Source organism: Mizuhopecten yessoensis, unplaced genomic scaffold, assembly GCF_002113885.1.
Source record: "Mizuhopecten yessoensis strain PY_sf001 unplaced genomic scaffold, ASM211388v2 scaffold2891, whole genome shotgun sequence".
Taxonomy (NCBI): Eukaryota; Metazoa; Mollusca; class Bivalvia; order Pectinida; family Pectinidae; genus Mizuhopecten; species Mizuhopecten yessoensis.
In genome coordinates this window covers 342,817-356,473 of record NW_018404771.1, presented here as the reverse complement: position 1 = coordinate 356,473, position 13,657 = coordinate 342,817, and the positions used below count along the sequence as shown (strand labels likewise).

The following is a 13,657-nucleotide window of genomic DNA, read 5'->3' as shown; positions in this document are numbered from 1 at the left end:
TTTGGGGGGGGGGGGGGATATCCTGACCACAACCCATGGTCAATCACTACCCCTCCCTCCCTGCTATACAACGGTAAGTATCGACACAACCATAGGACATATATACCTCTAGTAACAAATTTAATTGGGGGGAGGGGGTTAATATCCTGACCACAACCTTAGGGGTTATGTCCTGGAATTAGGTTGTCGGTCCATCTGTATGTAGACAGAATCTTGTTTGTCCAACACCTACAGTTTACATCTGAATTGCATAGTTGAAATTTAATCCCCATACTGTAAAATTACATGTATATCTGTGCCTTCTTTTTAATCTCTCTATTTTCATGAGTGTTATATACTGCTCTTTTTTTTAGCAAAGTTCCCAATCAAGTGATGTTTGCACAACTTCTCCTACATCAATATCAGTAAACTTCTCCTACATCAATATCAGTAAACTTCTCCAACGTCAATATCAGTAAACTTCTCCTACATAAATATCAGTAAACTTCCCCTACATCAATAAACATCCCCTACATCAATATCAGTAAGCTTCCCCTACATCAATAAACATCCCCTACATCAAAATCAGTAAACTTCTCCAACATCAATATCGGTAAACTTCTCCTACATCAATATCATTAAACTTCCCCTACATCAATAAACATCCCCTACATCAATATCAGTAAGCTTCCCCTACATCAATAAACATCCCCTACATCAATATCAGTAAGCTTCCCCTACATCAATAAACATCCCCTACATCAATATCAGTAAACGTCTCCAACATCAATATCAGTAAACTCCTCCTACATGAATATCAGTAAACTTCTACTACAACAATATCAGTAAACTTCTCCAACATTAATATCAGTAAACTTCTCCTACATCGATATCAGTAAACTTCTCCTACATCAATAGCAGTAAACTTCTCCTACATCGATATCAGTAAACTTCTCCTACATCAACATCAGTAAACTTCTCCAACATCAATATCGGTAAACTTCTCCTACATCAATATCATTAAACTTCCCCTACATCAATAAACATCCCCTACATCAATATCAGTAAAATTATCCAACATCAATATCAGTAAACTTCTCCTACATCAATAGCAGTAAACTTCTCCTACATCGATATCAGTAAACTTCTCCTACACCAATATCAGTAACCTTCTCCTACATCAATATCAGTAAACTTCCCCTACATCAATAAACATCCCCTACATCAATATCAGTAAACTTCTCCAACATCAATATCAGTAAACTTCTCCTACATGAATATCAGTAAACTTCTACTACATCAATATCAGTAAACTTCTCCTACATCAATATCAGTAAACTTCTCCTACATCAATATCAGTCAACTTCTCCTACATCAATATAAGAAAACTTCTCCTACATCAATATCAATAAACTTCCCCTACATCAATAAACTTCCCCTACATCAATAAACACCCCCTACATCAACATCAGTAAACTTCTCCTACATCAATATCAGTAAACTTCTCCTACATGAATATCAGTAAACTTCTACTACAACAATATCAGTAAACTTCTCCTACATCAATATAAGTAAACTTCTCCTGCATCAATATCAGTAAACTTCTCCTACATCGATATCAGTAAACTTCTCCTACATCGATATAAGTAAACTTCTCCTACATCAATATCAGTTAACTTCCCCTACATCAATAAACATCTCCTACATCGATATCAGTAAACTTCTCCAACATCGATATCAGTAAACTTCTCCTACATCAATGTCAGTAAACTTCCCCTACATCAATAAACATCTACTACATCAATATCAGTAAACTTCTCCTAAATCAATATCAGTAAACTTCTCCTACATCAATGTCAGTAAACTTCCCCTACATCAATAAACATCCCCTACATCAATATCAGTAAACTTCTCCTAAATCAATATCAGTAAACTTCTCCTACATGAATATAAGTAAACTTCTACTACAACAATATCAGTAAACTTCTCCTACATCAATATCAGTAAACTTCTCCTACGTCAATATCAGTAAACTTCCCCTACATCAATTAACATCTCCTACATCAATAAACATCTCCTACATCAATATCAGTAAACTTCTCCTACATCGATATCAGTAAACTTCTCCTACATCAATATCATTAAACTTCCCCTACATCAATAAACATCTCCTACATCGATATCAGTAAACTTCTCCTACATCAATATCAGTAAACTTCTCCTACATCAATATCAGTAAACTTCTCCTACATCAATATAAGTAAACTTCTACTACATCAATATAAGTAAACTTCTCCTACATCAATATCAGTAATCTTCTCCTACATCAATATCAGTAAACTTCTCCTTTAGTTTTGATTTAAATCATGAAAGTTTCACAAATGTAATCACCAACTGAGAAGTTGTGCAAATATGCTTTAATTTACCAGTTTGCTGATTTCGATTTATAATTTTGTCCAAACTCATGCTACTTTCCGCTTTGATTAATGTTAAAACAATTTAGTATACATGATGGGTATACGTAGCTTTAGGTATATTGTGAAGATTTTGTAAAAGGGTAGCTATTTTAGTCAATTTTCCCTATTGCTGGGTTTTATCACATTATATTTTAATGTCCATATTAGTACGTTTGTATATATTGTGTGATTCTGATTCCTACAGACCCACCACAGGCCTGCCTGGACCTACAGGGTATGTCTTACACCCCTGTCCACTCACTATGTGGTGGAGGAATAAAACTTTGTTGTACTCTTAAGTCCTAAAAAATCTTTCATCTAACATTCAAGCCATATCTGTACAGGGTGGAGTACTTGTCTCTTTAGTCTTGTACCCTGTCCACATCCTTAAGTTGTGGAGGAATAAAACTTGTCTTTCTAGTCATGTACTTAACCCAAACCCTTCATGTGGGAGTAATACACCTTCTCTCACTCAATCTTCTGTCTTCAATGCAGCCTGCTCAAACTCTCAGAGGATGAAGTGATCAAACTTGTCTCTTTAGTCTTATACCCTGTCCACATCCTTAAGTGGCGGAGGAATAACACTTGTCTTTCTAGTCATGCACTTAACCCAAACCCTTCATGATGGAGTTATACACCTTCTCTCACTCAATCTTCTGTCTTCAATACAGCCTGCTCAAACTCTCAGAGGAGGAAGTGATCAAACTTGTCTCTTTAGTCTAAATCTGTACACTGTCATCTTTCACCCTTACGTGGCGGAGGAATAAAACTTTACTATCTTATATCAAAGTTTTACTTTTTACACAATTAATGTATTATTAAACGTGTCGAAAACGTTTCAAGACTGACTGGTCCCTTTGTTAAGCTATCAAAGGACAGGCCTTAGTCCAAGAATTCAGGCATTTAGAGGGCTTTAATAAAATAACTCGCTCGTCATGAGAGTTAGCTTGACAAAGGGACCAGTCAGTCTTGAAACGTTGCGATACGTTTAATACGTACATTGTTTGTGTAAAAAGTAAAACTTTGACATCACATATATCCAAACTGACGAATCTTGTTGAAGATTTTCTATCTAGTCTTTAACATTGTCATCTTTCACCATCCAAATGCCCTTATGTGGTGGAGGAATAAAACGTTACTCTTCTGTCTTCCATATTGTCATCTCACACCCTGCTGGTATATCCTCATAGGGTGGAGTGGTAGAACTTGTCTTGCACCCAGACTTACATGATGGAGGCATTAAACTTATCCATGGAGTCATGCACCTATTACCTAAACTCTTCATGGTGGAGGACGAAAACTTGACTCTCCTGTCTTCAACACTTTCATATCTTTCACCCTGCCCAAATTCTCACAGGGTGGAATGATGCAACTTACTAGTACATCTGTATTAGCTCTCTCATGTTACTATACCAACCAATGCCCCCACAGGGTGGAAAGATAAAACTTGTCCCTCTAATCTTAACTTTCATCTTACAAACCTAACCCCCAGTCCTCACTCTCATAAGGTGAACTGATAATTAACTTGTCTCTCTATTCTTACACCCAGCCCTGAGGTTGGACGGATGGAAACCCTCCTGTGTTAATTAATTCCTATCTACAAACCTTAATTACCATGTCCTTGCAAATGGCGACTGACAACATTTACGAATCGTGTTTTTGCACAGTGTATATTAACACTCTCGTATACTTCTTTTGAAATTCATAATATAGGCAAAATTAGTGGTGCTTTTCTTTGATAATTAAATACATTTCATAAAAAGAAGTTTCAATCATTTTATTTTTTTCAAACTTAGCAATACCTCAACTAGCGTATCTATTTTTGGAAAACTGAATCAGAGATTGCATCATAAATGTATTATGAAATGAAATTTTAAATAAATAGAAAGAATGAAAGAAAAAATGGTTAATGATTTGCTGGTTCAGGGTTATGTTGGACGAACACTTAAATGAACCCCATTACCTACATATATACCTTAATGGCGTCCTGAGCCGTTTCTTTGAGTTAGAGTGTATAGCCAGACATTAAATGTGTATTTAACAAAACACTGAAGGGTTTCATGCCTTGGGATATTGCATCCACTTATAACTTTCTCTTCAAATCACAAAATTTTATGGAGCCTTGATGGACTAGCCCTTCTGTGGTGAAAAGAAAGAGAAATAGAAAGGCGTCTAGGATGTATGTAGGGTGTAACTTGGGTGTTTCGTTTGATGAAAGTCGACCAAACCTAATGTGGAATAAAACCCGTGTTTGTATGAAATGACGAATACTTACATTGCCCTGGGTTTATGACTTTGCTTGTACAGTCTGCTTTATGTGGAACATTTAACCTATCAGTAGCATCAAAGAACCAGCCAAAAAAAAAAATCATTACGAAAACTTGAGTCTAAAGTCTTTGTGGTTTGTTTGAAATAAGAGCTTTCCTGCATAAATTACTGGGATCACAAAACGATCTCATTTCCAATGCAATATTGACATTTTTCTTACCAAACTAGATTTTTAATTCCAAATCAGTAAACCATTTTTTCTCACTGAAGTTTTATTCTCCCAAAGTATGTTTCTTATTTCTTAAACTCAAACTTTTGAATTTTTCCAAAAAGTTGTGATTTTTTTTTTCTTCACAAAATACCTTGAAAGAACAATTGAAGAGAAAAAACACTGAGCTAGGTTTTTTCCCAATACAATGGAAAAACAAATAGTTTTCTATACTGTAGTGGTCATCCAAATAAATGACTGCTTATCCAAACCATTTCTAACATCTCCCGTTAGGTGTGGGTATATCTATTTGACAATTATGAAGTATTAGAGTGTTATACATGCATGAACACATACAATTCAAACAATGGTATGCTTACATCGGTATAGCTAAACAGAATTTTGGCAATAGCATTCAATATATCTGCTGATATAACAAAAATGGGGAAATTGCATAAGTTGGTCACAAAAACAGAAACGGGAAATTAAATAAATTGGAAATACTTAAATGTTGTAAAAGCAAGAAAAATACCTTAAAAAAGTCATATGGTAGGAACAGGTTTTTTTTCAGCATTTTTAAAGAAGGAAACAGAATCTAGAAAACTTTCAGTTCTAAGACAAAAGGAATTGTTTATAAGTACAATGTGTGACATTTTGTTGAAGTTTTACTGAAAACATACAATGATCACCATATATATATATGATGTATTTAATGACTGTTTTCTTTCTTTCCAGGGGGATGACCCCAATGAGGGGTGAGTTTGCTAACTATCAACCAATCTATTACCAATGATCACTCTCTCCATACTGCGATTTGCATCAAATGCCTTGGTAGAGTATTTCTCTATTTCCCAGAGTTCATTAGACTCGCTCGCAGGGGAGGTTTAGTTACTTTTGGGGGAGTTACAGGCAGAGACCTATTCCCTGTAAAGTTGTTGGCTTCATGAAATTAAAACACAAAAAAATCTTGTGAGCAAAATATTATCAAAACCTAAATAGCAAACATTTTCTTCTAAAAATGTATTTGATTTGGGCGGAATTTGATTTTGAATTTGAGGATATATATATATACAGATCATAACTTAATCCAGATTGCTTCACTATCTTAAGAAGAAGAAAAATTTGAGTGATACAATCATAAATAAATATATTTTTTCTTCAAAAAAATACTTTTTTGTATGAAATTTGAAGAAAAAAGCTATATTGTTTTATCAATTCCAAGGGAAAGCTCTTCCATATGATTAAGTCCCTGATGAACTCTGTTTTTTTATGCATGGGAAGAAAATCACCCACATAAGCATGTTGAGATAAGGAAAAAAAAAAAAAAAAAAAGATTTTCGAGTTTTACTGAATTGTAAGAGTTGTCACTCTTTGCTCATTGCTCTGTGGATGGTTCTCTTCCCTAGTAGAACAAAATAACATGTACTGACAGCTTTCTTAGTGTTGACATGACGTATGATAATGAAACCTTTACAATCGACGAGAGTGTATGGACCTGCATTACCAAGCTGTGAGAGGCGTTATTTACAGCAGGTCACAAAAGGTTCTCAACTCCAAGGATGATCTCAATTCTCCATCGGACCTAGGTTAGAGTTTAGTTAACGGGTATGAAATAAAATAGTGAAATATCTCTTATGTAATGTTTAGATATAACATCTTCAATAGAAGCAGTGAAATAATTGCAGAGAATTTAAAATGAAACATTTAAGAAGAATTTTGAATTTTAATGAAGTCTTAAAGTATAAATACAGAAGATTGAGTACATAATTTTTGAAGTGTAAAATTATTACGGTATATGTTATTGGAAAATGTAACATTATTACATAAATACAAAATGAAGAACTAATATATAACATCATTAGATCACCTGTCTGCAGAACATAGGTGAGCTTACCATCATGATTCTATCTACCGTCAACAGTTTCTGGAAAAGACTTCTTTCTGAACTGTTTATGGAATTTAAATTTGACTGAAATCATCCGTAGATGATCTGGATTCAATATTGTACAAATGGAAAGGCTGAGTGGCAGGCCCAAGAAGGGATAATTTGCCCACATTGCAGTAATCAAATCCTGTAAGTTCTCTGGAACTTTGTTATCCGTATCAACCATATCTCGTTCAGGAGGCATCCTTAGGCAGTGATGATTAAAAAATGTACAGACAGACATGGTTGTGATATCTACTCTCTATACAATTACTGGATATGAAAAGACAAACACAATCATGCTATCAGGATTGGCTCCAGGGTCTGGCCCTACCCCAATGTACATAATGCTACCAGAGATTGCCCCAGGGTTGAAGCCCTCCCGTAAAGACTTTACCCTGGAAACATAACTTCTAAACAGTCAAGATCTACACCCCATAACCCATATAAAATTGATAGACAGGAAAAGGCAAATTCGACAATGCTATCAGGAATGACTCAGGGATCTTGCCATGCCCCTGAGGACATGGGTCCTTTGGAATAGTTTGGAAACAGTTGAGATCCACTTCCTATAACCATATCTTTAACTTCTTTTGATTTTGAAGACTACTAAGTATTGACAACCTTCTATTGATGTGACACTGACTGATATTCCATTAATTTATATAAAAAAAAAAGTGACTTGTTGACTTTATTGTTTCTATTTAAAATTGTACATGAATTAATCCAAGTCACCGATGTCAAGATGTGCATGGTGATAAATGTATGTTACAACCAACTGTGGTAATATTGTTTTCTCTATGATAAATGCAAAGAATATTTGTTTAATTTGATTACGATATAACTTAGATATTTCTCTCTGATACAAGCATGGCATACCTATGAAGGTTGATTATTTTTAATGCTTAACCCTTTCACCACTATAGACCATAATGTAGTCATCCAGATCAATGCATGGTAGAGTCTACTAAAGTTACATAGAGGTGAAAGGGTTAACAAAGCTTAAAACAATCTTCAACAAACTTCACACCTTTTTCACTCCAGCTTTCACTTTCTTCTGTAAATGTATCAGTCTGTCTCTCTGAGTATAACGTTGTATGTATTTTAAAACTAACCTTTCAGGAACATAGATGATAATGTGCACATATTGCTAATGATTAACTTCCTGAATATAATGCAAAAAGCTGATTGAGTGTAAGTCACAAATATATATTTCTTTTAGAATGACTTGTGATGTAATTATTGATTGACAAGTTCAGTGCCCTTTTAAAATAATGTAGTGTAAGCATACTGGTTGTGAATGGCACACATTCACAAGCAGCAAGTATTGAAATAGTAGTCTATATTCTACCCAGTTATACAGATGGACAGATGTATCAAACATGATTGGGCTGATGTTACTGCTAATGGCTTTAATCTACCCAGTTACACAAATGGACAGGTGTATAAAATGTGATGGGCTGATTTTACTTACACTAATTGCAATAGTATGTCCAGTTATACAGAAGGACAGCTAACTGAAATATGTGATGGACTGGTGTTACTTACACTCATATTGCTGTACTCTAGCCAGTTATATAGATGGACAGCTCTATTATGCATGTGGTGGACTGGTATTACTTGCACTAATAGCTGTAGTCTACCAAGCTGTATCAAACATGTGATGGGTTTGTATAACTTACTCCTTAAATGATTTAGTCTACCCAGTTATACATATAAACAGCTATATCATATATGGGATGGACTGGAGTTAATTTACTACACTAATGGCTGTAGTATACCCAGTTATATAGATGGACAGCTGTATTATGCATGGGATGGACTGGTGTTACTTACACTAATAGTAGTTTACCCAGTTATATACACAAGCTGTATCAAACATGTGAATGGTTTGTATTACCTACTCTTTATATGAGTTAGTCTACCTAGTTATACAGATAGACAGCTATATCATACATATGATGGGCTGGTGTTACTTACCCCTAATAACTAGTTTAACCAAATATACTGATACACAGCTGTCTCAAACATTTTACAAAGGAGCATGCATAACTAAATCAGGCTGAGCATCAACGACTTTCCTTACGAGTTATGGAATTTAATGGCACTTTTTAACAGGAAGCCAAACACATTTTTACCTAAAGTGCATTCTTGATAAATGATATATAAATTTGTGAATTACTTTTTGTGTGCATCTAGTTTGGTGTTGATTCCATTAACAGCTTTTATATAAACTTCCTGATACAAGACCTATTTCCTGATAAAAAATAATATTACATAACAACAAAACGAAAAATTAGAATAGTATATTAAACAGGATCAAATATCTCTAATAGCTGAAAGTATATATGTTCTTGGCATTAATGCAAATCACATAGGGTATTTTATTTTTGTTTCATCATTGCGAAATTCGCTCAAATGATTAAAGAAAAATTCAACAAAGAGTAAAGCAAGAAACAAAGATGTATATTAACTCATTCACCCCTGAAGACACATTTGAACTCTTCCAATTCAAAGGTTGGAATAGTTCATTATGAAATTTCAGGGGGGAATGAGTTAAAAACAAGAGATAAAGATTAGATAAAGAGCTAGGTGATTGTCCCGTATCACGGAAGACATTTAATCTTACGATCAGCTAATAATGGGGTGGTGTGACGTCTAATTAACTAGGTTATAACGTATGTCGGCGAGGAAACGAAAGCACTGTAAATTTAGAAACACCTACCAATGAAATGTCAACTTTACTTTATAAAATCAATCGTGAGTATAATCTCAGCGATGAGGTGTTGGTTTTTACGTGGAAAATACAACGTAATGATTGAACAAAAAGGAAATTACAATTTTCGGTTTGATTTAGCTTAATTGTAGGATTTCGTTTTACTTGACAGTGTTAATATGCTGTGATGCGAGTGTGTGAATTGACTGCGTTACCTAATCTACCAGCATCTACGTATCAGTACGAAACCCAACATTAGTCTGTACAGTTCGTACATTTCCCCGAGACGTTCGGCCAAATTGACACTGTCACCAAGACATATGTTCCTGTTGAGCTGCAGAGATTATAATATATCACACTAATATAAAAAGACGCATGACTGTAGAGTTAACTCACTAGGGGGCGCTACCTAGTGGAAACCACAGGACCCTGACAATTACAGAATTATATGGTAGAGCATCATTAAAGCCATAATCATATCTGTTAGAAAAAAAAGCGTAAAATCAGAAATTGTGTTTCTGGTACATAATTTCTTTGCATAAAATTGAAATTATATCACTTGTTTTTACAGGAAGGAAAAGGCCCTAAAACAAAATGTTGGCCTTAAAAAGCCCTAAAATTGATGAAAGGCCCTAAAAGCCCCTAAATTTAAGGAAAAATTCTTGTAAAGGTCAAAATGAGACTTGAATTTAACTAAATGATCCTTAAACTTTAACGCTCATGAAAATGATTTTTTGTGTTAATTTTCATTTCTTAATTAAATGCATTAATCAATATCATACCATATCATCAAAGTGTAGGAATAGATTGGACTTGAGATGAACACTAAAAGATTGTGTGCCTCATTCTATCAACTCGCCTGTTGAAGTTTGGTCAGCCTCAGGATCATTTCTAGCTCAATTGTTAACAAAGTTAGCTAACCTTGATAATCTGTGTACAATATTAAAATAAAAAATTACGAAAATAGACACAATTTTTTTGTAGAATTTTATTTNCCCCACCCCCTTGTGTCTGTATTTCTGTATTTGGTTGAAAAATGGTGAATGACTAATTCTGACAGTGTTTATATTGTAACAAACTTCCTGGATTATAGGAATAGATTGGACTATCAACTCGCCTGTTGAAGTTTGGTCAGCTTTAGGATAATTTCTAGCTCAATTAATCTATGCACAATATTAAGATAAAAATTACGGAATAGACACAAAATATTTGTAGAATTTTAAATTTTTGACAGTGATGTTAAGCTAACAAGATCCAAAGTTCAAGGGAGTTTCATCCCCTTTACCCCCCCCCCCTCCCTTTGTGTCTGTATTTGGTTGAGAAAATGGTGAATGATTGATCCTTACATTGTTTATATCTAACAAACTGCCTGGAACATACTTTTCACAATAGGGTTGCTGTATTATTGATAGTGTTGACATCAGTCGTTGTTGTTCATAGATATGGCATTCCAAAATAGTATCACGCACAATCCCATGTGTCACCAGTCACAGTTAGGGAACTATTTGGGCAATTGAAGGGGTTTGAACGCTGCCGCATAGTCTTCTTGACCACAATGAAAGCTGTTATGAAATCTTTTTTGGAACACTTACTTCAGTTTAATAGCAGCAAGAATGTGAAAGCGATTGTTTAGTCATATAGAAGTTCTGTTTTAGAGCATTTTGTGGATCAAAACTCAGGGAAAATCCTGGAATTTGAGAGCAGTGGGTCGTTTCAGCAATTTTTAGTCAATATCAAAATTAAGAGGGGACATTCTATGTAAAATGAAAAGAAATTGGAAGATGGAGTGGTCAATTTCAGTTTTGAGGGGTCATGAGGAGATAAGCAGTGTTTAGGTTCACTTCGATGTTTATAAAACGGTTTTGGCCAAGTGTGAATGGAGATTTTCCTGTTGGGATTTCTTGATTTGAATTTGGATCCAGTGTAGAAGTACCAGACAGTGATTTCTTCGTAGAAATATGCACTTGAATGTGCCACTTGAGGCAAGCTACTGTTGAAACAGGTATATTCTAGCTTTACTGTGGAACCTGGTTGGTTTAGTTTTGTAGAAGAATATTTTTAAATGATTTTTGACTAAACAAACCTTGTTACCACAAAGCAGATGAGATTTAAAAATCAAGGCTGGAGATTGAAATATTTGATCTGATAGATATTTTATGAGGGATGAACATTTTATAGGACACCAACAGCATCTTTGTAAAATAATGGTCCACTGTATTCCACTTCATGATGGTAAAAGGTGACTAATGGTAGTTTAGAATCTGTGTTAAAATCAAGGCTTTCCTGCAGTTTCTTTGTTAAAAATTATCTGATTTATTCTACTACATGATGGTAAAAGGTGACTAGTAGTGTTTTTCCTACCGAATCATTGTTGAAATCTTAGCCTTCCTGCTGAGTGAGTAAATTTCTTTGTGAAAATTGGTCTGTTGTATTCCACTTCATGATGGTACAAGGTGACTTATAGTTGTTTTTCCTACAGAATCTGTGTTAAAATCAAGGCTTTCCTACAGTTTCTTTTTGAAATTTGGTCTGTTGTATTCCACTACATGATGATACAAGGTGACTTATAGTGATTTTCCTACAGATTCAGTTGTTTAATCTCTGTATTCTGACCTTTATATGACTTTTGTGTATATACTGACAAGTGTGTTTGCTGGCTTGGATGACTTAGGTCACTAGATTCAAATTATAATTGTACCAGTGAACTTTAACAAAATGTGTTGAGATATTTGAAGGTGTTGTTCTGTAGGTATATGTAAGAGATAGATGTACATAATTCTATACCTGTTAATTTAGGGTAGTTGAATGTGTTGTAAACAAACAGATCAGATGGCTGATCAACTTCCTGTTAAATAATGGGTGGAAGGAGAGTATAATGCTGGGGAAAGTTCAACAACGAAACATGCATTGACAGTTTCAAATACAATGCGCCATCTGACCAACTTCAGCAAATTGACATAATATTTGGCATCTTGTGAAGCTTCAGCTGTATGCAGGATTTGAGGAAATTTGACAAATAAGTACTATTAAAGCTGGTCACAGCTTAAGCATTATGATATTTTTTTTATATGTTAGCTGTGTTTGAATGTCATTTTTTATACAGAAAATAAAAACAAACAAAAATGATAGAGGCTTAAGCCAGGCTTATATTCCTCTGAGGATTGCATTGGATTTTGTTCTGAAAGATCTATCTATCTTGTATACTGTTCACAATCCTCTGGGAATTATTCTGAACAGGTGCAACTGTACATGCGTGGCAGCAGGTGAAGTGCGTATAGGTGTATGCACAGTCAGGTTTGTGTATATACAGTGCGGTGTGTGTATTTACAGTGCGGTTAAAAACTTGAAGTGTCTTATACATGTACTCGCGATTCATTCAACCTAGCCTTGAACAGGTCCAAGGGGGTCGTCTGAATGATGTGTAATGGCACCATATTCCACTCTGTGATGGTCCTGGGGAAAAACGAGTACATTTATGTGTTGGTCCTAGTGTGTGGTCTTTGGAATCCCTGACTGTTGTGAGTGCGTGTTCTTCCTTGTTGTGGTATTAAGTGCAGGTCTGGTGGAATAGCTACTATGTGGTTGACGATTTTGTACATGAAGATGATCCTGGCTGTTTCAAGATGGCTTGAGTTGGTTGAGTAGGTCTAGTGCACCTCATTTTAATAGCTAAGGTCAACTCAGGGCATATTATCTCCATGTGTGTGTGTTGGTGTTTTTACCTCTTTGCAATAGTGTGGATCTGATGCTGACTTTTAAGTGCTTCCTCACTGAAATACCATGCCGAAGGCACCTAGCACAGCATTCCATCCAGTAACAATTCTTACAATGGGTAAAGCAGTTGTCAAACTTTCTAAATGCTGAATATTAAGCAGGGAATAACATTTATCTTTTTCAATATTTTGGCGAGAAGGGAGTGATAGGGGGCTAATTGATGGCTAATACTTTTTTGAAATGGTGAACTCTTGCCTGATCGGAAAAAATTAATGCAAAATTATTTATGATAATCATTTATTTGAAATGACTAATTACAAGATTGAAATACTTTAAACCTGTACTGAGAGATGACGTACACGATATCACAGATATAATATGTAAGGTAGCAT

At 34.9% G+C, this 13,657-nt stretch overlaps 1 protein-coding gene across 4 annotated transcripts in view; it reads left to right on the top strand.

Moving 5' to 3' along the window:
* The window catches only part of LOC110446614, a 112,092-nt gene that overhangs the window by 62,138 nt on the left and 36,297 nt on the right, over window positions 1-13,657 (top strand). For all 4 annotated transcript variants that reach the window (XM_021491844.1, XM_021491843.1, XM_021491845.1 and 1 more), the window contains one exon: window positions 5,647-5,666. In XM_021491844.1, coding sequence (XP_021347519.1) covers window positions 5,647-5,666 — 20 coding nt within the window. The remainder of the gene's footprint in view (window positions 1-5,646; window positions 5,667-13,657) is intronic.